Source organism: Oryzias latipes, chromosome 22 (genome assembly GCF_053564925.1).
Source record: "Oryzias latipes strain Hd-rR chromosome 22, Olatipes_Hd-rR_3.1".
Lineage (NCBI taxonomy): Eukaryota > Metazoa > Chordata > Actinopteri > Beloniformes > Adrianichthyidae > Oryzias > Oryzias latipes.
In genome coordinates, this window is record NC_136258.1 from 9,462,293 (window position 1) to 9,485,953 (window position 23,661).

The window sequence follows — 23,661 nt, forward strand, 5'->3', positions numbered from 1 at the left end:
AATCCAGAATAAAAAATGTAGAAAATCACCCATTGTTTGTGTGTTTGCATTGAGCCTGTATGCAGACGCTGCAACAACCCAATTTCCAAGGCTGGGGTCAATAAAGTATCTTGATTTTATCTTAGAAAGTACATAGAATGTGAATATAATATTAATAGAAATGAATTAGAATATAAATAGAAAGCAGAAGCTGCAGGTGTCTCTAACACCTGTGTGCCACCGTGTCTGTCGCCAGGGGTCGCTGCTGCTGCTGCTGCCGCCAGGCTGCAGGCGGAATGAATGGGCCGTCAGGGCGGTTCTGCTGGACTTTGACGGGACGGTGACGCTGCAGCTGCAGGCGCGCGCCACAGAGGGGGGAACGGGGCAGCTGGCGGGCTGTGCTCTGCTCTTAGCAATGGCGGTGTGGACTCGCAGGCTCGGTTCTCCGGGGGTCGTCGCGGCGGCGGCGGTGTTGCTGCTGCTGCTCGCCTGCGGACCGCCGTCCGCGCTTTGCTGCCCGAGCCGCTGCTTGTGCTTCCGGACCACCGTGAGGTGTATGCATCTGAACCTGGAGGCTGTGCCGGCCGTGTCTCCTCTGACCACCATCCTGTGAGTACCCCCCCACCAGTCTGCACGCGCTCTTTTCCACCACGTTCACGCGCGTTTCCGGCGGGTCCCGGTTGAATCCGGTGTGGGAGTCAGCGGGTTCGTTTGGCGGAGTTGAGGAAGTTTGCACAAAGTTGTCATTCACGCTTAAGTGGGTCCAGCCGTGGACCGCAGAGGCTCATGGTCTTCTGGGGGGGGGGGGGGGTCATGAGGTCAGTTTGTGCAGAAACATGCCATCCATGACTGCCTTCAGAATCTCCCAGAGTCTCACCTGTTTTCTTGTTATTGAAGGAAACTGCTTCCTATTTAAAAGGAACCCCGTCTTCACTCTGTGTCTTCCAAACATTTTCTAATCTAATCCAGTGATTTTCAACCTTTTCTGAGCCAAGGGACACTTTCTCCTTAGAAATCCCACACCAGCACCCAAAGAAATTCAAAAAGGAGAAACTCATAGTCTATATTGATGGACAGTCCCTCCATGATCTCACGTGCATTTTTGTGATGATTGTGACAGAAAAAGCTGGAAGTTGCAGCTGTTTTTTCTAAAAGATGTAATGAAAGTTAAGTTAGTTTTCAGTAATAATTTTCAACTAAATTATTTGAAATTTTACCCTGATAGTAGTTTTTTCCTTCAGTTAATTAACATGCAATGTTATGTAACCTCACAAAAAAACAAATATATTCTTTCTTAATAGTGATTTATTTTTTAAACGTTAGTGTAAAGGGAACTGTAATTTTTGAACAATTATATGATCACAAGATGTTTGATACATTTTACACAAAAAAGACTAACATTATATTTCTGTTTTCTGTAGCTACACAAAAAGTGAAAATGTTAAAGTTTTATTAGTTTTTCTTTTGTCTTAATCAAAGATGAAGTCTTTCAAAACTTTAACAAAAATGTTTTATTTCTTTTTAGATGATTAAATTGTTTCAATTTAGTCTAATTGTGTCTGTTGGCCACTTCACCTTAATCCTGTTTATTAAATGTTGTTATTACTTTTTCTTAAGTTTAACACATAAAATAATCCAGACGTTATTAGAAAAGTGTTTCAGTTAGAAAGATGACTTGGAGGAACTAAACTGTTCATCTCTGATTTCATCAAGAAGATTTAAAAACTGTTTGATGTGTGTTCGTTGTGGTTTAAGACGTTTAACAAGGAAGACTCATTGTACGCTGAGACGCTGTCACTTTAACCCGATGCATCATGGGAGATCTAGTGAAGGCAGCCAGACTCTAATCTCCAAGCTACATTGTTTTGTTCACTTGTTCCACGGTCTGACTCCCGATTCTGTGGAAAGCTACACCGCTAAAGACGAGCTTTAGCTGGGTTTTTTTTTTGTTGGAATTGGGAGATTTTATCAGCCGAGTCGGAACTAGGAAGTGAAGACTTTAACCACTTCTGATTGGTCAGACCGATGACGTATGATTAAGCCTCCAAGAATGATTGGAGGAGACAGATAAAGGGGCGGGACTTTTCTGAAAACAGAGCTGAAGCTGCGGCTAAATCGCGGTACCGTCATTCTTATCAAAGTGGACAAAGAAAAAAGTATTTTATGATCTTTCATATTCCTAACTACTCAGTGTTTTATCAGGGCCTGTTTGGATGAACACAGAGCTGATATCCTGGAGATGGGAAATGTTTTTAGATCAGTGAATGGGTCATCTCCCGCGGCACACCTGACCATCTCCCGCGGCACAGCGGTGGAAAAACACTGGTCTAATCAGCCACAGCCATCTTCTCAGTGTGGAAGCAGAAACACTTGAATCATTGGGACAAAGACCAAACCGGGCCCCACCGCAGACCGCCATTCCACCCGTCTGCAGCCCACAGCTACAAGTCTGGAGATGAAAGTCCTGCCCCCCTCCAATGAACGGGTTGTGTTTGACTGGTCTGTGGGAGGGGCCCATCCCAGCAGCTTTGAAGCTGCAGCCTCTGGCACCCCCACCTCACGGGTTGTCATGTCAGGACGTGACTTCCTACCCAGGTTTCCTCCAGCCTCTGAAGCGCCTTCCAAGCAGCAGCTCGACCTCCACACGCAGCATGAGCTCACACGTATGTGAGGAATGTGGAAGAGTGAAGAAGACTTCTGCTGCTACAGTGTGGCTCCAGCGCACTGGGATCTCTTTGAAAGGACGTGATGTCATGGAATAGTCGAAAAATTTATGGGATAGATTTTGACTCACTGAAAAGGTCTTAGATAGTTTTTTTTTAACTCTTTCCTTGAAAAAAAATGCTGCTTGCCAAAAATAATGGAAATACTCTGGAAATCACTTTCCAAGTGTGGTTACAAGCAAAGAAGATGGAAAGGAGACTTTGGCTCAGGCGCTGGTGTGAACAACAGTCAACAACACTGAATCCTTAACTCTTCTGGATAGCAAAGACCTTCACCCAGAGATATTCAGACAGAGAAACACAGATTCAGTATTTTCTGTTCACCTTCTTTATTGGTTTAGTTTTGATATTGTCAGAACCTTCTCCTGTGACCCTTCGTGACCCTCATGTAACTTGAACATGGACATAGCTTTGTGGCGTCCAGTGTGAACTTGCAGTTTTCGCTGGAAAATGGTGATTGGATCCAAATATTTGGGTTCTGTTATGCTTAGCACATGAACCGTGTTTCAAATAAAGCTATGAGAGAGGATGGCTATGAGGTCATAATTATTTATGAAACCAGCTCTAGCTACTGTGAAGTCGATTAAAAAGCCGTGATTCCCTATCTACAAAAATGTCAGAGAAGATTCAAAGGCGCCAACTGTTCCCCAAAGCTCACCCGCCCACAGCCCTCTGACATGTACTGAGACCATAGCACTAGTGAGGTTCTGGGAGGATAGAGCTGCCCCAGTTTCCCCTGCTTTACTCTTTAGCTGGATGCCAGTTGAAGAGCCATGATCCAGGAAGGGCAAATGAGCAGAAAAGTCCAACGTCTTCAATCATCTGCAGGAAAGTGCAGACATGAGCCTACAAAACAGCTGCTGTTCCAAAGCTAAGTAAATGAAATAAAACCCCTGGCTCATGTATTCCACGTCCCGGATTGTTTTTTGCATTTCTGACTTGGTAGCTGTGGCAGCAGCTTGTTACGACATGCATGGTGTCTGTTTGTGAAGCAGCTGTCTGAAAACCATGTTAAATTTACCATAAATCCATAGACAGCAGCATCAGGAAATGTTGAGGCTAAGCATTTTCTGAGTACATCTACTGTGTGCCCATCAAATGTTACTCTGTCTGTCCAGTATTGGAACTGATAAGCGGGTCTTTGAAATCTATCAGCATTTTTTCCACTGTAAGGATCGGGAAGACGGATCCTTACGGCCTGAATGATACTTTAGCTGCTAAATACGCCAACGATCCATGAGTCAAGTAGACGTTTATGTGTCTGTCCCAACTGTTTGTGGAAAATGTTGACGATGTGTAGCAATCCAGTTGTTTGATAATCAGGTTCCAGGCTGTCGGGATGAGAGGATTTCTGATTTATCCAACAGCTTTGTGGGGAGATGCCATGTGGTTAAGACTGTGACCCAGAGACAGTTGCAGTTTGATCAAAAGCTTGATGCCGTACTTGCCCCCAATAGGGCAGATTGCTTGGGGTCTTTGAAATTCTACACAAATGGATTACAATTTGGAGAAACTTTCTGCTGGGGTAACTGTTTCAAGATGCCCTGGAGTTTTGGCCATAAAAAGCTGCCTCACAGACAGACGGTCAATGCAAGGACATAGGTGGCAGACTTCTTGGACCAAAAATGATTAGCTCATCAGACTCCCCTGATTGGGGACGTTACCCTTGACGTTACAAAATCTCTCCACTCCAGTAGGAGGTAATGCAGTCTGTCGTTTGCAGACTGGGACATCCGGCTGGTTGGTTGGCTCTGGTCTCCAGTCCACCTGAAACTCATACCCTTCCCTGTACAGGGCCAGAAGCTGGTGGTGCCCTTGGAGGCAGCTGCTGCTCGAAGGAGTACATTTCTTAGCATTTTGACCTCAGCAGTTCTAAAGGGCCCTGTTAACAGTCAGGTGGTGCTGAATGGATGGGCTGTCTAAATCATGGGAGGAATCTGGTATTTATTGGTGATGTCAGTGTCATGTGGCTGTGAACTGTCCCCATCTTGATCTCATCAGCCACGGTCTCTGTAGAAATGCATTCATGCTTATTGCCCTAAGCTGGGGCATGCAGTGCCTCGGTTACACTGGACATTAGACGGGCAGTAAATGGAATTTGCTGCTGTCAGATTTTGCACGGTGCTCTGTCTCTGCAGCTTTTTGGAATGCAAAGCCAGAAATCCCTAAAGCGTTGTGCAGTTGTACAGGAGGAGGAATCTAGGAACAATTTCAGTTTAGATCACTGCTGCTGTTCTTCAGAAAAATAAAAACCTGAACAGTTTTTGTTGGTCCATCACAGGGCCCCACAGGGAAAAACAACCACACAATCACATCTGAGGATGATAGAGTCACCAATTCACCAATGAAGCATGTTTTTGGACTGTGGGAGGACGCTGGAGAACACCTACTTATGCACAATGAGAACATGCAAACCCCACACTGAATTGTTCCTGCTAGGATTTGAACTAGTATATTTTGGCTGTGAGGTGAGAGTGCTAACCGCTACACCATCGTGCAGCCCTTTAAAGGAATGCTTTTCTGCAAGTCTCCAAATAGTTTTACTATTATTACCTAATTATGACTACATGATATACACTGAAGGAAATAAGTATTTGATCCCTTGCTGATTTTGAAATTGACAGTCTGTCATCCTGATGGTGGTTTCATTTGGGCAGTGAGAGATGGAAAATCACAAAGTCAATGAAATCTGATTGAAGTGTTTGATTCCTTAATATTCATCAAGTGTTCTGGTTCCGTCAGTCCAGTTAGACTCTCCTAATCTACCTGCCCCTTGAACGGAAGACACCTGTTTAAACTCATCATCTGTATAAGACACACCTGTCCACGGAATCAGTCCATCAGTCAGACTCCAAACTCTCCAATATGGAAAGACTAAAGATCTTTCAGTGGATTGAAGGGAGAAGATTGTAGACCTGGACCAAACCAGAATGGATCAGCAAGAGGCGGGCGGTTAAGGGGACAACCATGCCAAAATAAAAGAACAAGACCGTCAATCCACCGTTAGGCCTGGGGCTCCAAACCAAATCTGACCTGGTGAGGTCATGAGAACCGAGAGAAATGGACCTGAAACAACACGGCAGGGGTTAGTTGATGATTTCCCAGCAGCTGGAACCACAGTCACCAGGAAACCATTGGAAATACTTTACGCCACAATGTTTTAACATCCTACAGAGTCCCATGGTTAACAAGGACCATGTGCAGGCTCACCTGTAGTTTGCCAATGAACACCTTCATGATTCAGAGAGTGACTGGGAGAAGGTTCAGAGTGAGAACCTCCTTCCCTCCCTAAGCCAGGAGGCTTCAAATGGGTGATGATGACCCAAAACATACAGCCAAGGCAACAAAGGAACGGACATGTCAAGGTCAAGGAGCGGTCCAGCCAGTCTCTGGACCTCAATCCTAGAGAAAACCCATGAATAGAGCTGAAGCTCAGAGTTGCTAAGCGACAGTCACTAAATTTGAATGATTTAGAAGTCATTTGTGACTAAGAGTGGAGCAGAAATCCTCCTGATCTGTGCAGAAACCTGCTCATCATCAGTCAATAATCAGGGTCACAAAGTCCTGATGCCTCTTTAAAAGCTCAAGGTGGGATATGAGAACATTCAATGGAAACTTGCATGGTTGTGGGGCATCCCATTGAGTTTTAATGTTGCTCTAGTTGTTTTAAGTGAAAGGCTGCCAGCGTCATTAAAAAATGAGTCACATCTTTATGAAAGACATTTAAGGGGTTCATGTCTGAACCATCAGGTAATGGAAACATGGCTTTTGATTTGCTCAGTATGTAAGTTTTATTGTAAAATTGAAACTTTCACACATTTTTAGGGCTGTTGGTTTGGTCAGTGTGCTAAACAGGAATGTTTTCTTACTGGATCGAAGGCGACGGGTAGCTGGGCCTTCTGTCTAGTACGTTTCCACAAACAATAGAGATGTTTATACTGACCAGTAGGATGTCAGCTGCGGGCAGCTGCTCATCTTCTAAATGCAGGAGAGTGCAAACTTTATGCAGAAATTATGCTTTTAATCACTTGGAAAGCAGAGGGTCAAACTCAGCAGAGTGGGTTTGTTTAGTTTTTGGTCTCTTGGTCTTTCTTTTGGGCCCGTATTTCATTCCAAAGCCAGATTGACTGTATCAGGACTTTCTCTTTGTCTTTCCCGGCTAATGGGCTCCTGAACTGACCTCAAAAACAGAAAAGCCGGTACCGGAACGCTCAGCTGGTCCATCGTGTCCGAAATGAGGCCATAGATAAAAGCAACATACCAACCTGCAGAAACATTAGGACAGTTTGTCCACCAGGGCTTTGGAAGATGCAGCCCTGCTTGTTGCTTGGATCTCAGGTAGTGATTGAAGCTGCACCTACCTCGCCCCCCTCCCCTCCCATCCCTCTGAGTTGTAGCTTCAGGCATTTGCTGCCACAGCACGTCTGGATGGTGTTCTCTGCAGCCTAAGCCCCTCGCCTCGTTGGCTGTTGCCCCGCTTCCATGAGCTTTACTCTGCTGGCTGTGGCTGTCTTTGCCCCATTCTCTGTCCTCCACATGCTTTCTTTGTCTTCATGTTGGAATGTTGTGTAGGGGTCCCATTTAAAGCTTTTTCAGAAAAACCTTCACATCAGAGGCGCAAGTCAACGTAGAAGCCATGATCTGCAGCCAGAAAACAGAAAGTTTTAACCCCTTTAGTGCGTTAAAGTGTTGATTGTGCCGCCTGCTGCCCCTGCTGTTATAACAAACCATCTTGACGTGTTCATTTACACCTAAATGTAAAAATACAGCCATTCTGTCCGCACATAAACGCCTGGACTTGTGTGAAGTACACGCTTATTCAAAGCTTTGCAACAACTAACTTGTTTTATTGTCTCTTTTTTTGGTTTAGTTCAGGAGTTGTTGTTTTTACCACGTCAGCTGATATGTCCTGACTAGTCCCTGTGTGTGGCTGACTCGTTCAAAAGATTAAGTCAGAATGGGGGGGGTCCTGAGGAGGAACTTTATGGTAAAACTGAACTAAAACTGTGGCTGAACGTTTTTCTGGGCCACACGGACCTGGAGGAAGGGGTACGGCTAGGGTCACTTTGAGGTTCATATGGACGTTTAGGCTTGGATGCATTTAAAACAGTTTGGACATTGTAGCAATGTGCATAGCGGCATGAGTTTCCATCAGGTTTTGGGATTGGTCACTGGTAAATAGGTGCAAATAACATCAGCCTTTTGGCCAAATAAGTGCCTTAAAGAAAATGAGAAGTCATTTGGGGGGGGTGAGCGACTACAGCTGGTCTCAGTTTACAGACGAGTAAACGACAGTGTTTGTGTAACACGGGGGGGGGGGGGGGGTAACCTTTGTGTGTAGCTTTTTGGTAAAGTGTTACGGTGTGAACAAGATCTGAATGTTCTTTGGTTGAAAGGGTTTCGAACCTTTTCAGCCTTCGTGTCAGCCTTTAGTTTTGTTGGGATCTCTCTGATATTGTGACTGTTTCTAAGGATGAAGCGTGTTACATTCATTTATGGACTTTTATGGTATGATGGCGACCAGCTGAACTGAAAGCAGGATAGTTATACTTTTTGGAAGTCCGTTTCTTTGGTTGAAGAGGTAAATGTCTGCTCTCCTGATTTCAGGTTTAGGCTTTACCCATTCTTTCACAGATGAGTGTCAGGTTCTTGTTATCACTACACCGTCTCTTTAGATGCGAAACACGAGACGGGGACAAAAACCTGCTGAGGACCATTAATGTCCCTCTGCTTGTTGTCTTTGTTGATTACGTCCCGCTTGTGATTAAAACCTTCAAAGGAATTCTTGTAAGGTGAGATCTGCGTCCAAATCTTCCTCTGGGTTTCTGAGGGAGGGAGGGAGGGAGGGAGGTTACGATACTCGAAGAAACAGCAAAAGAACCAAAAACATGATTTCCAAAGAGTCAACATACCTTAAATTATTCTCCAAATGAGCCTCGTCTACATAGGAGGCAAACATCTAACATGAAAGGCTCCATCTGATTGGTCAAATGCATGAATGGATACATTTGATTCGTTAAACACTTCAAGCTGCCATAAGACTGTTTTGGCACATTTAAGGTCAACATTTATCGCAATTTTTGCCGTTTCGTTACTTGCGTGAGACACAGTTTAATATTGTGATAACTATAAATTTGTAATTTATCGTGCAGGCCTAGTGAGTGAGTGAGTGAATGTGTGTACTCACCCTGTGTGTGAATGTACTCAACCTGTGTGTGTGTACCCACCTTGTGTGTATGTGTACTCACCCTGTGTGTGTGTTTGTGTCTACTCACCTTGTGCGAGTGTGTACTCACCCTGTGTGTGTGTTTGTGTCTACCCATCTTGTGTGTACTCACCTTATGTGTGTGTTTGTGTCTACCCATCTTGTGTGTACTCACCTTGTGTGTGTGTGTATTCAATTCAATTCAATTTTATTTGTATAGCCCAAAATCACAACAACAGTCGTCTCGATGGGCTTCGAAGTAAAACATGAACTCACCTTGTGTGTGTGTGTGTGTACTCACCCTGTGTGTGTGTGTTTGTGTCTACTTACCCTGTGTGTGTGTTTGTGTCTACTCACCATGTGTGTGTGTACTCACTGTGTGTGTGTGTGTTTGTTTGTTTGTGTGTGTACTCACCTTGTCCTCTTCTGTCCTCACAGAGACCTGAGATTCAACAAGATCAAGGATTTACAGCCGGCCTCCTTCAGTCGACTCAAGAACCTCAACACGCTGTAAGAACCGCAGACCCTCACTGATCGTTCTCACAGGAATTTAGTTTTCACCTCAGTTTGTTAAACAACAGTGTGAGTTGCTGAAGCAACTTGAACAGTCAACTGCCTGAAATGAGCTGCTGTCTCTGTGAAAGGCTTTCCTGAATCTATAGTGATTCTAGGATCCTCTGACAGATTAAGTTTGTCCTGGAGGTGAACGTCCGTTCTGTTTGCTTTCACACTTCACTGAACTTATCCTGCAAACAGTTCAACAGCTGGTCATTTGTCAAAGTATAAACCATTGAATTTAGTCTGTCACTTAAAAAGATGGGAATATGAATAAAATGCAGGTGAAATTCCCAGATGTCCTTGAGCCACACGTAGAAACCGTTTCTGTTTGATTGAACATATAAAGGCACATCACACCAGCTTTACTGTTTATTACGCTGATATCATGGCCACACAGCAGGACGTCCCAGGCGTCCCGCGGGGTTAAGACTGATGGGATTTAAACAATAACAATGTTTCGGAGTTTGTTGCTTCATAGGTCAAAGAGGCTATGATTGCTATGAAAACGATCGTGCCACTGACCAGTTCTGGTTTAAGCAGATCTATGCGCTCAATGTGATCTGAAAGATTCAAAACAAAGAATTCATGAGAGGAGGAGCTAGCAAGGCAGGTAGTGACACCTGTCTGTTCTCACAAATGATTCTCTGCACAATGATGGACTCAGAGAGACGCTACCGTGTCCATTAAAGCCCTGTTGTAGCACTTTATTTATTATTAATCATATTTTTAGGAAATATTTGAGTGGAAGAAGGAAAGGTGCACCTCATTTTTGCATACCATCTTTATTACATTGAAAATTAAGACTTAGAAATGACAAATTCTTTCTTTTGTTAGTTTTTGATGCCCAGCTGAAGCACATCTGTGAAACTGTCAGTGTGAAAGTTTGACGTTTTTCATTAATATTGCCTACAGGCTCCTCAACAACAATCAGATCCGGAGAATCTCCAGGGGGGCGTTTGAAGATCTGGAAAACCTCAAATATCTGTAAGTTTCTCTCAGCGGTGTCGAGTTCTGTAGTCGGGTTTTGCTGTTTTGTTCTGTCAGACACACACATCATGTTGTTGTTTTTTTCATAATTGATCCAAAAATCGGCCTCGCTGGCTGTGGATGACGGATCTAGAGGCTCTGCCTGCAGACATGCGGCGCTGCAGCTTTCAGCCGGACTTCAGGTTGACTTCTGTCCGAGTTTAGGCTGCCGGCAGACGAGGCCTCTAAGGCGTCTGCAGGCTCAAGAGTCACGAAGAAGACGGTTATCTCAGGACGACAGTCGCTGAATAACAACCACATGCAGAAAAGTTCAAGGGTTATAAATATAGGATGATGCAACATTTTGTTTTCTGAATATCTTATTTGTGCTTTGATTACATGTTTGCACGAAGAACTGTATGTTTTAAACCACAGACGTCAACAGTGTGATAGATATGTGTTTGAAGGGAGGCGGGGTCGGACATCTCTAGCTGCGTTTCCATTGGCTATGAATTTGAGCGAATTGGATTTGTGATAATAAATCTGCATAATGGAAATATTTGATATATATATTTTTTAACTTGTCACGACTCCCTTCTGCTTCTGATATGTGTTTGTGAAACATGAGTTATCATTAATTATAAAGGAGAAATGTCAAATCTATCATTTGATATATCATTTTGCAGGAATGCAGCATTTTAACTGGGAATTCCATTTTAAAGTTACAACAGAAAGAGAAAGGCAGCATTTCCACTGACTATGACATCAGGGAAATTGGGTTTGCAATATTACGTTTGTCTAATGGAAACCGACTATTTAAAAAAAAATAACTTGCATTTATCAGACAAAAAAACCTTTTAGCGCCTGGTGGTGTTTGAGGTGTATTCAAATGAACACATTTCACTAAACTACAATGGAAACACTTTTCAAATGAAATGAGTCATGTGACCAACAACCGGATGGCGATGCCCTTCTTGTGTCACAGCTCATCAGAAGTGGAGCGTGTCATGTGGAATTGTTGGATCCACAGCTCCTCTGGAAAATCTCCAACCACCATTTCCCAAAACGGCTTCATCCGTAGCCCCTCCCACGTGTAAGGAGCTCGCCGCTCCACGACCTGAAGAAGACGTCTCCTTTGATAGATGATGATGAGCGCTAGCGCCGTGGCAGAAATGTGAATGTATCTGCTGTCAATCAAAGTATTGGTCACCTCCGTGTTTCTGAATGACTTATTGGGGGAGTTGGTTTGTGTTTATTCACATAATTAGGATTTAATAAAAACAGTGTCATTGTGAAATTGTGTTTTTGTCATAGCTAGAGTTACGGCCCACAGCATCACAGACCAGATTGTAACCGCAAAATGTTCTGCCCCATTGAGTGAAAGTTTGAGCCCCGCCACATGCCGTGAAAAGTAACCAACATTTGCAAACACCCAGGACCCGGCGAAAATAAAGTTTTGACATAGTAAACTACCCCCTCCCCTCCAAGATGATGACATCACAGCGAGCTATACCGTGAAAAAATGAATGCTTTGTTTTTTCCATTGATGTTATTGCCACATGTGTAGCAGGAAGGGAGAAGGAGGCATGTCTGCAGTCAGAAAAGCATATCCAGATGTCATAAAGCATTTTTAAATAGAGGCGTGGCAGTTTGCTCCAGAACCTGCCAAATCTTCTGGACAGTTTCATTGCTGGAAAAGTGGTCTTAAGTAAATGCTGCAAACATGTTCATGTTCATGTCTGCCACAGCAGCTCTGTGGACTGGAAGAAGCTGCTACAGCCTCAATGATCTGCGCTCAACAGTCATAGTAAATGCCATTGCAGTCATGGCTACCACTACAACCCCATAGGCGTCATATAACTTTGGCTCCATGGTGAAGCCAATTAAAGATAGAGGTGGACTTTCATTCCAGGAAAATCGCTTCTAATGCTTCCATGCTCCCAGTCATTAGTCACCAGCTCTGCTTTTATCTTGCAGACGTCTCGCCTAAAGGCCGGTCGTGTTTAGAGCGTCTGCTTTAAATCTGTTAGGGCAGTTTAGCAGCAATGTGGCGACTGTTCTGCTATCCAGTAAACATGCTGGTTGTGACGTAGCTCTGTTTGGGAGGCCTTCCATGCCTCCACCTTAAAGCACAGCTGAAATACAGAGCCGTTTCTGGGGAGGAGCTCCTCAGCTGCAGTTCAGCTGAATTCCATATCTCACATGTCCACTTCCTCTGGACCTCAGGAACATCCGCCCCATGTCGTGTCTTTTGTTCTCAAAGCCGATGGCAACGTGGTGATGGACCCCTAACTCCATTAACAAGTGGAGCTGGGGTCACGGCGCCACATCCTGAGGATCCTCGTCTGTTTATTCATCCCTTTTTAGACCGCCATGCAGACGCACTGCTGCACGCTTCCTCACATGTACGACTTTGGGTTTTGCAAATCAAAGTTTGACTTCTGTCAGCGACTGCTAAGATACGGTTAACAACCTCCAAGAGGAAGAATGCAGGTTTGAACCCTCACCTAAAATAAGCTTTGATCAAGAGGCGCAGGCAGGATACACACTTCACCAAATGTACGCAGACAGACTGAAACAACCACACACGTATGCAGGCACATGCACACATGTACACACAAACATGAACATGCACACACAAACACGCACACATAAACACGAACATGCACACACAAACACGCACACATACAAACACAAAGGAAATTTTATTGGCTTTTTCTTTTATCTAGTGTCCTTGAGTGTTTGATAAGCGCTTTAACAAAATGGATTGTTATTCCTATTCTTTCTCCACTTCGAAAGCATCGCTGATCTAAAAGACTTTAGAATGACCTCTGGATCTTTGGAATGACCTCTGGACCTTTGGAATGACCCCTGGAATGACATCTGGACCTTTGGAATAATCTTTCGACCTCTGGAATGACATCTGGACATTTGGAATGACTTCTGGACATTTGGAATGACCTCTGGAATGACATCTGGACCTTTGGAATTACCTCTGGATTGGCTTCTGGACCTTAGAAATGACCTCTGGACCTCTGTAATGACCTCTGTAATGAACTTTGCACCTTTGGAATGACCTCTGAACCTTTGAAATGACCTCTGGAATGACCTCTGGACCTTTGGAATGACCTCTGAACCTTTGGAAAGACCTCTGGAATGACCTCTGGACCTTTGGAATGACTTCTGGACCTTAGGACTGACCTGTGGACTTTTGGAATGACCTCTGGGAGGACCTCTGGAATGACCTCTGGACCTTAGGAATGACTTCTGGACTTTAGAAATGACCTGTGGACCTTTGGAATGACCTCTAGAAGGACCTCCTGACCATTGGAATGACCTCTGTAATGACCTCTGGACCTTTGGAATGACTTCTGGACCTCTGGAATGACCTCTGGAATTAGCTCAGGACCTTTGGAATAAGTTCTGGAATGACCTTTGGACCTTTGGAATTACCTCTGGACCTCTGGAATGACCTCTGGACCTTTTGGAATTACCTCAGGACCTTTGGAATAAGTTCTGGAATGACCTTTGGAATGACATTGACCATTGAAATGACCTCTGGACCTCTGGAATGACCTCTGGACTTTAGGAATGACCTGTGGACATTTGGAATTACCTTTTTAATGACCTCTGGACCTCTGGAATGACCTCTGGACCATTGGAATGACCTCTGTAATGATATCTGGACCTCTGGAATGACCTCTTGACCTTTGGAATGACTTATGGACCTTAGGAATGACCTGTGGACATTTGGAATGACCTTTGTAATGACCTCTGGACCTCTGGAATGACCTCTGGACCATTGGAATGACCTCTGTAATGATATCTGGACCTCTGGAATGACCTCTGGACCTTTGGAATGACTTATGGACCTCTGGAATGCCCTCTGGATCTCTGTAATTACCTCTGGACCTTTGGAATGACTTCTGGAATTACTTCTGGAATGACCTGTGGAAATACCTCTGGACCTCTGGAATGACCTCTGGAATGACCTCTGAAACATTGAAATCACCTCTGGAATGACCTCTGGACCTTAGGAATGACCTGTGGACATTTGGAATGACCTCTGGAATGACTTCTGGACCTTATGACCTGTAGACCTCTGGAATTACCTCTGGACCTTTGGAATGACGTCTGGAATGACTTCTGGAAAGACCTTTGGAATGACCTCTGGAATGACCTGTAGAGCTCTGGAATTACCTCTGGACCTTTTGGAATAAGTTCTGGAATGAACTCTGGAATGACCTGGACCATTGAAATGACCTTTGGACCTCTGGACCTTTGGAATGACTTCTGGACCTTAGGAATGACCTGTGGACCTTTGGAATGACCTCTGGAAGGACCTCTGGACCATTGGAATGACCTCTGGAATGACCTCTGGACCTTTGGAATGACCTCTAGACCTCTGGAATGACCACTGGACCTCTGGAATTACCTCTGGTCCTTTGGAATGACTTCTGGAATGACCTCTGGACTTTTGGAATGACTTCTGAGCTAAGTTTCTTCCTGAAACTGCAAGCTGTTCTGCAGGCAAAGGGTGGTCACATGAAAGTTGATTTAGTTTTTGTTGATGGTGACAAAAAGGATGAATATATACCATATTTTATTTGTGTCCTCATCCCTAAAACTTTTGATCAGTAGTGTACTTTGATAGATGAAAAATGATTCATAGGACAGTATAACATAGTCTGTGCTTCCCAGAATTCTTTCTTCCCCAGAGGTTTTCTTCATTCCAGGGAACACTGTCACGGTCCTGAAACCTCAGCTGCATGGTTTGTCGTGCCAGTGTTTAGCTCTCTCTTTGTGTATCTGTATCCGGACGTTTTCCTCTCTGAGGAGGATTTTCAGCCGATGTGTTTCAAACATATCGGCTGTCTTTTGTAAATCGGTGTTTAGTTAGAGCAGCTGCGTCAGAGCTGTGAGAGCAAAGTGAACTTCAGTCCAAGTCCGTCTGTGCCGAGTCTTCTTCCCTAGGAAGAGTTTTTTCATATCAGAAGCTGCTGCTGTTGAAAACTTCATGGTTTAATCTAGGTTGGAGCGGATGGACAGTGTTCCAGCTTCTTCTGCATTATTTCAAATCACTACCTTTAAGCTTCAGTCTCATTTAGTGAAGTTGTACATTTTGCACTCTTCTTGAAACGTACACGTCCCAATCCTGGTTTTGGGTTGACAGAGCAATGCACTCTAATGCTGGTATATAACTTTAGAAAGAGGGGTCGTGTCTAGCGTTTTTACCGGTAATGACCAGATTCAGGCATTTGCCAATGGTTTAATAGTCTCCCATGTCATTTAATGAGACATTTTCAATCACGCTTGGTGACAGTTTGAAAGTTCCATTCCTAATGTGGTTACAATGACATCAACAACATTTTGTTATATTATTGTATCACTTTTTTACTTCATTTTTGCAAATTCTCCAGAAGGATGTCACACTAGCAGCGTTTCCATTGACTATGAAACTGAGCAAATTAGAATGACGTTAATAAATTCGCCAAATGGAAACGCGACAATTCAGAAAAAACTCGCAATTATCCAAAAAAACATTTTTGTTCTTGGAGGAGGAGGCTATTGAGGCGTATCCAAATTAACACATTTCCCAAAAACTGCAATCGAAACACTTTTTAAATGTAATGAGTCATGTGACCATCAACCGGATGGCGTCACGCTTCTTGGTAGGAACTGGCGGCCTTGGACGCTGCACAGCGGGCGCCACCAGAGGTCCCACAGCGTAACACAGCTCATCAGAAGTTGAGCGTGTCATGTGGAATTGTTGGAACCACAGCTCCTCTGGAAAACCACCAACCACCATTTCCCAAAACTGCTTCATCTGTAGCCCCTCCCACATTTAAGGAGCTCGCCACTCCACGAAGACGCTAATGTCTCCTTTTCATAGATGATGATGAGCGCTAGCGCCGTGGCAGAAATGTGAATGTATCTTCTGTCAATCAAAGTATTGGTCACATCCGTGTTTCTGAATGACTTATGGCGAGAGTTTGTGTTTATTCTCATAATTAGGATTTAATAAAAACAGTGCCATTGTGAAATTGTGTAATTCAACATTTCTAAAATTTCGATAAGGCTTTGGTCATACGTGTGATGGAAACACAGCTAGTGTTAAACAGAAGTAGGTGAGAGCAGTGAAAGTCTGGTTGATGACTGTGGGTTTGGGCATTACAACTTCATGTTTTTTTTAAAATGTCTAAAATAGGTTTTCACAATAAATCACAAATGTATCGATATCAAGCTCTGTCATACACATATCCCAAAAATCGTGATAAACGGTAACCTTAAATGTGCTAAAAAAATCTCATGGCAGCTTGACGTATTTAACGAATCAAATAAATCCCTTTATGCATTTGACCAATCAGATGGAGCCTTTAATGATAGATGTTTGCCTCTTATGTAGACGAGGCTCATTTGCTCTTATTTATAATAAACTGTTGCAGTGAAATGAAAGTGATGTTTTCAATTGTTTTGCTGTTTTTTATATGTATTACATGTTATATCATCGCAATATTGATCACAAGTATGGCGAGTTTTCCTCGTAACATGCAGCCCTAGTCCAAAACCTTTTTCCATTTTTCAGCGTTGTAGTAAAAAGGTTGATGTTCTTTGTTTTTAGTACTTTTCCCCTCATAGTTATTGATCTGTTGTCCATTTTAGTTCTCTCTGCTCTGGTGAAACATTCAAGTCTTCTTTATTGAGCCTTAGTAAAGTCTTAAACTAAACCTCTAAACACCTGGAGCAACCCTCATCGAAAACAACATTTTTGAAGTATTCTCATACACGTTTATATTCCTTTTCATACCAAAACATCTTTTTGGAGCTTCAGCGGAGACCTTTTCAGAAGGCTGAACGTAGACATAGCACAAGTTCAGCTCTTCTTTGTGCTGAAAGTTGAACCTGAGCGGAGCAGACAGCTGGAAACTATTGCTTTTCTAGTATCACATTTCTATGACATATTATGTGAAGGCGAAGCATGCAAGCAACAGAAGAATGTTTAGAAGACCAAGAACCAATGACACACTACCAGATGCGATCTTCTGAAACACTTGATTCATATTTACTTAATGCTTAGTTTTGTTCAGTAAAATCATATATTCCTGACTGTTTCATTCTTCAAAGTGAAGCCGAGCCGCGTTTAGTGGGATTTAGTGTCAGGGTCTGTGTCACTAATTCTACTGGTTGTCTTATTTTTCAGCTATTTGTACAAGAATGAAATCCAATCAATAGACAGACAAGCATTTAAGGGGCTTGTCTCTCTAGAGCAACTGTAAGTGACCCACCTTATTTACTTCTTCTTTTCACTTCTGCTCATGTGTAAACCTCTGCACCGCCGCAGCTTTGTGAGGTCTTCCCGCTCAGACGTCACATGTTGCATAAGCACCAAGCATGTTCTTGTGATGTGAGCCCCTACTGCTTTGTGTGGCCCCCATTTCTTTTCTTTGTGTGGATCTAATGCATGCCACGTGTGCACCCACCCCTGTGTGCGGTGCTGATTTGCCCCTGTTGTCTGCATGAGCGGCCCGGTCGGGCTGATGGCCGTGCACCCGGCGCTTGGCCTTCACAGCCTGCCGCCGCTGAACTGCTCTGCCATGTCTGTCCTGCTGCTGCAGAAACCAAACTCTGCTCTGATGTCTTTCTGTTCGTCTGGCTTCATGTCCCTTTGGTCTGTGAGGAGACACTCAGCTGCTTCCTGTAAGACGCCGCCTGCAGTGCCTGACACGCATTCTCTGCAAACGACAATATGTTTGTTAGTTGTTGTGATTTCTGTTGTCAGAGGGACCATTGCAGCAGTGTACAGCAGCTCTAGATTACTAAAAAGGGAATGTCCAACTCAGCTTTAGGCCTGCTGTTTTTGGACCGGATGAATAGTATCCGTGCTTAAGCATCCGTTAATCTGACAACTATTCATCCGTACAGCTAATAGTTAATGCAGCCGCAGTATATGAGCAGTCGTTTTGGAAGCGCTCTTTGACCAGGATCCCATCTGAACAATTGGAAACACCCTTTTCCTGTTAGTACATTGTGGCAGAAAAGGACTTGTCGTCCTCACATTTTGCAAGTTTGTCCCACTTAAAAAGATGAGAGAGGTCTGTTGTGTCGTCATTAATACACAGATTTTAAAGACCAAGGAAATCCCATATTATGATTTGTAAAAGAATTTATTGTTAAAACCATGCAGAAAAGAAGTATTTGGTCAGTAACAAGAGTTCATCTCAGTACTTCATGTAACCCTGGTTTTCAATGACAGAGGTCAAAGGTCTTCAGCCGGTTTTCATACACTGTAATTGCTATTTCGGTCCATTCTTCCATGTAGATCTTCTCAAAAGCTCTGATGTTTTGGGGCTGTTGCTGAACAACACAGACTAACTGCCTCCACAGATTCCCGGTTTGATTCAGGTTCAGAGACCGGCAAGGACACTCCAGAACCTTGGAATGCTTTGTGTGACGATGTGTTTGGGATCGTTGTCCTGCTGGAAGATCGTGTTTCATCCTTGACGCTCTCACTGATGGAAGGAGGTTTTAGCCCAAAATCTTACCATGGATCCATTCATCCTTTGCTTACTATGGACCAGCAGCCCCAAACCATGATACTTCCACCCCCATGCTTCACAGTGGATATAGAGGTCTAAGGATGTAACCAAAGAGTTCTATTTTGGTCTCATCTGGCCACATGATGTTCTCCTAATCCTCCTCTGGATCATCCAGATGGTGTCTAGAGAACTTTAGAATGTGTGCTGACTTCAGGCAGGAGTCCTCTGGAGCTCTGCAGGATTTGAATTCATGATGTTGTCGCCTGTTATTCTAGTAACCTTTGTTTCTGTGGTCCCAGTTCTCTTCAGCACCTTGACCCCCCCAGTGTAGATCTGGGTTGTTTCCTCACAGTTCTCAAGTTGTGCCCCCCCAGATGAGATCTTTCATGGAGCTCCAGGTGGAGGAAGATGATCAGAATGTCTCCAACAGTGGATCTCTTCTCTCCAACCTGCTGCTTATCATAGATTGGTTCATTTCAGTCTGGTCCAGGCCTACCATGTGGTCCCTGGTGTCCTCAGACAGCTCTTTGGTCTAGGTCATGGTGGAGAGTTGCAGTGTGACCGTTTGAGGGTGTGGACAGGTGACATTAATACAGGTAACCAGAAGAAACAGGTCTGTCAGGGACAGTTCCTGCTTGTCTGTAGGAGATAAATGACTATTTTCTGCCCCATTATGACTTCTGTAAAATGGGATTTCCTGGATTCTGTCTGTACATTCTGCCTCTCACAGTTCTATGATGAACATTCCAGACCTCCCTCAGCTTATCAAGGGGAACAATGGGCAGAATGTGTGACTGACAAAGACTTTATTACCCCACTGTATAAGTTTCCAGTTACATTGTCCTTGTACAAAAGATTATGGGAGTTCATCAGAACATTTGTGGATCCATATTTTGTTGTTTTATATTGATTGATTGGGTAACTGTTGCTATTCTGTGTGAAAACACTGCAGAGCTGACTTATGAGCTGCTCCAATAGTATGGGTTGGATTTCTTTGCCGTGCGTTTCATCTGAGAAATGTCTCTGTCCATCAAAGCAGAACTCCACAACCGTTTCTGGCTCATGCACTGTTTAAGGCCAGACGGTTTGGTGTGAGGAGGCAGAAGTTGGCATCAGAGATATGACTGATGGATAAGAGCGTTATTTCAGTGTCCAGTCATGTGAAGCTGCGTTCACACCCAATGCGATTCACACGCCAATTCTGCATCAGAGAGCTCGTGTCGAATTCGCTGCTCAATACACAAAAATGTGTTCATGAGCTGATGACGAGTTTGGGAGGAGCTACGGCCAGATATTTTAGATAGATAGATGACTTTATTAATCCCACAATGGGGAAATTTCATTTCTGTGGCAGCAACACGACATTCAGAAATAATCTATATAATATAACATCAATAAAGGACATCACAAATGACATTTATATTAGATAATTAAAAATATTACTAAAATTATTATGAAAAATTATTATCAAAAATGAGATTCTTATTAAATAAAGAAATAAATATTAAATATTAAATAAATACAGCTGCAAAAGTGTAAAAAACATGCGGTCTGCAAAACATGTAAACTGTAAAAAAAAAACATTACAAATTTTTTCAAAATACAGAAATAACTAATGAAGTTCACACCAAAAACAAAAACAAACAACTGTTCAGGAACAAAAAACAATTTAAAATTGAAAAACAACAACTACAACAAAAGTAAATGAATCAATGACTAAACAGAAAAAACACCCCTGGGACCGTGGAGTGTCACTTTGACACGGTGTTGTACAGTCTGATGGCTGTGGGGAGGAATGACCTGCGGTAGCGCTCCTTCTTACACTGAGGGTGCAACAGTCTTGTGCTGAAGGAGCTGGTCAGCGCCTCTACAGTTTGGTGCAGGGGGTGGGAGGAGTTATCCATGATGGATTTCAGCTTAGCTAACATCCTCCTGTCCGCCACCTCCTCGATGGATAGCCTCATCACTACATGAGGTGGTTTCTGTGTGCATCTCATTTACATGGCATGCAAGACCCAGATGACGTTTAAAGATCAAATTATGAAAAAATAATAAAATTCTAAAAAGGCGTCTCGATGTCTGGGTTCATGACATCATTCATAGACTCTCCCGGTACGGCGAGCTTCACTACCGCTAGGGGAGCTGTGTGTGAATGACAGCCGCTATCTGAGGTCATCTGTGACCCAGTTTGACGACTTCATTACCCCCCTCCCCCTCCCCCAACACTCTTAACATTCAAACTGGATGCCTCTGACGCACGAATGGCGTTTGGTGTGAACGCAGTTTGACAGCCGTCTCCTGATTTCGTTTCTAGAAAAATGTTCAAAGTAAAAATGATGGACATGGAACCTTGTGACTGCTTCTTGTGATGAGAATGTGATGTGGGCAGAATAACACCAACAGTTTATAAAAATCCAAAACATTAAGCATAAAATTAGATTTCATTAAAAATGTGTTGTGTAGTCTGTCAACTGTTACTATAGTATTTTGTTATTGTACACCAGCATATAAATGTGTAGGAATAGTTTAGACTGCATTGCATTGTTTGCTAGCTCGTCTGCATTCATGTGCTCAAGGTGTGCGTTGTGTTCCTGAAGTTATGCAAACGGCTGGTGTGTTGAATCCAGATCCCACACAGTTGTGTCTTCGTGTTGCTTTTTTCCAGGTATCTGCACTTCAACAACATCGAGTCCTTGGAGCCAGAGTCATTCAGCCATTTACCAAAGCTGGAACGACTGTAGGTGCAGCTTTAACGTTTATCCAAAGAATTAACTGACCGGAATTTGGGTTTTAGCTAATCGGAGCGTACCATTTCAATGTCTTTCTGACAAGACTTTGGGTCCGTTTCGATCTGTCTCACTTGAAAATTCCTGCTCAAACCAACAGACTTTGGGGGAGGGGGCATTAAAGCAGCAGAGTAAACCTTTAAAATGTATTTATTTTGAAGGAAAATAAATAGATAAAGAATAAAAGGCTAAAATAATTGATCAATTAAAAAAGTCATGCAAAAGCCAGATTAAAGAGGTGGGTCTTTCTTGAGCCTCTTCTTGAAAACCGCTCTGGTCTCTGCAGCTCTAAGATGGTACAAACCAGCAGATTTGGAGGTTTTTTGCCCCAAATGCTGGGAGTTTCACCAGTCCAGCCACTTATTTACACTCATTAAATAAACGAGTGAATTTCTGTTAAACGTCACCATCCATGAGCCGACTGTAACCCTGCAGTCAGACTCAAGAGTGTGATGATGAGACCAGGCATCCCTGCAAAACGCACTGGTTTCAGGTGCTGTGCTGTTTTTAGACTCATCTGAAGCCAAGACGGGTGCTTCCTGTCTACTGTTGGTTGTTTTATGCAAACAGCACACATCATTTTAAATCGACTTGTCTCTCTTCTTGAACGTAGGTTTTTGCACAACAACAGAATAACACAGCTTGTTCCAGGAACATTTTCTCATCTAAGCGCCATGAAGAGACTGTAAGTACAAAAAGACGACACACAACTGAAACACACGTGTGCTCGCCTGTTTCAGCCTCTGTAATAAAGTCCCTCTAGTTTAAAGAGGATTGATTCCCAGGGTGAAGGTGCAGGATTTGGCTGGTTTTTCTCAAGTTTAGCTGTGAGTCTGTAAATGTACAGCATTGATGAGTTCCACAAAGTCCCACTCCAACCACATTTGGATCTGTAGGCAAATTGTCCCCACTGCTCTTTTAAATATGGTTCAGCAGTTCTAGCCAAAATCCAAAATCCTGTGTGGTTTTTAGGACTTAGTTTCTGCAGAGGGCAGAATTTCTTCAGAAATTTGCTGTTGGGTGAAAAGGAAGCTTCCACTGACATCAGAATCAGAATTCTTTATTGTCGTTGTTCATATTTATACAATATCATTGTAGCTGCCTTGGAGTGGTAAGAAAAAAAATACTTTAAATAATCCAAAATATGTACAACAATTAAATACAGAGTATGAAAATAAAATAAAAGATATCCCATCATGCCTTTGTTTACACTCTTTCCCGCTAGCTAACAGCCCCAGCCTGACATTAGCGGTGCAACAGAAACAGCAGCAATATCGTAGCTATCCAGCCGGATTCCAGGTCAGACCAGGAAAACAAAGACGTTAATGGGTTTGTTTGTCTCACAGTGGATTTCTTTTAACAGCACACTGTGTTCTTCATCCTGATTGGCTGTTGGCCTCGTCAGTCAATCTCCTCTGTGCCTCCAGCACAGATAAACTGGGGTCACCTCTTCTTCTGACGGCTCTATTGTGTCTATGTGCAGGCGGCTGGACTCCAACGCCTTAAACTGCAACTGCGAGGTGCTGTGGCTGGCCGACCTGCTAAAGCTGTACGCAGAGTCTGGCAACGCCCAGGCTGCAGCCACCTGCGACCATCCCAGCCGGCTGCAGGGCCGCTCGGTAGCTACACTCACCGCTGAGGAGCTCAACTGTGGTACTGACAGAACACTTGGTTTGCAGATATTTTCGATGGTTTTCAGTCGTTTGTCATCTACTGTTTTTTTCCCTCACCAAGGCCATGTGTGGGGACATAACATGGAGTCATGACATTATCTCTGTGGAATTCGCTGCAGCATTCACAGATTCAGCTCAGTGGGACAATAGAGACTTGTTATGAAAACACTCACAATCTATTATTCAGAAGTTACACAGACTGGCGTTGGCATTCACCTTGAGAGGAGCGCTCAT

The 23,661-nt window shown here is 43.5% G+C and overlaps 1 protein-coding gene across 2 annotated transcripts in view; it reads left to right on the forward strand.

Annotated features, from left to right (window-relative positions):
- Window positions 1-222: 222 nt before the first annotated feature.
- The window catches only part of pxdn (peroxidasin), a 52,937-nt gene continuing 29,498 nt past the window's right edge, over window positions 223-23,661 (forward strand). Inside the window, exons 1-7 of one of the 2 annotated variants that reach the window (XM_023951435.2) lie at window positions 223-588; window positions 9,346-9,417; window positions 10,378-10,449; window positions 17,633-17,704; window positions 21,634-21,705; window positions 22,368-22,439; window positions 23,238-23,407. In XM_023951435.2, coding sequence (XP_023807203.1) covers window positions 395-588; window positions 9,346-9,417; window positions 10,378-10,449; window positions 17,633-17,704; window positions 21,634-21,705; window positions 22,368-22,439; window positions 23,238-23,407 — 724 coding nt within the window. In that variant the 5' untranslated portion in view covers window positions 223-394. The remainder of the gene's footprint in view (window positions 589-9,345; window positions 9,418-10,377; window positions 10,450-17,632; window positions 17,705-21,633; window positions 21,706-22,367; window positions 22,440-23,237; window positions 23,408-23,661) is intronic. The other variant, XM_078940357.1, reaches the window with a different exon arrangement.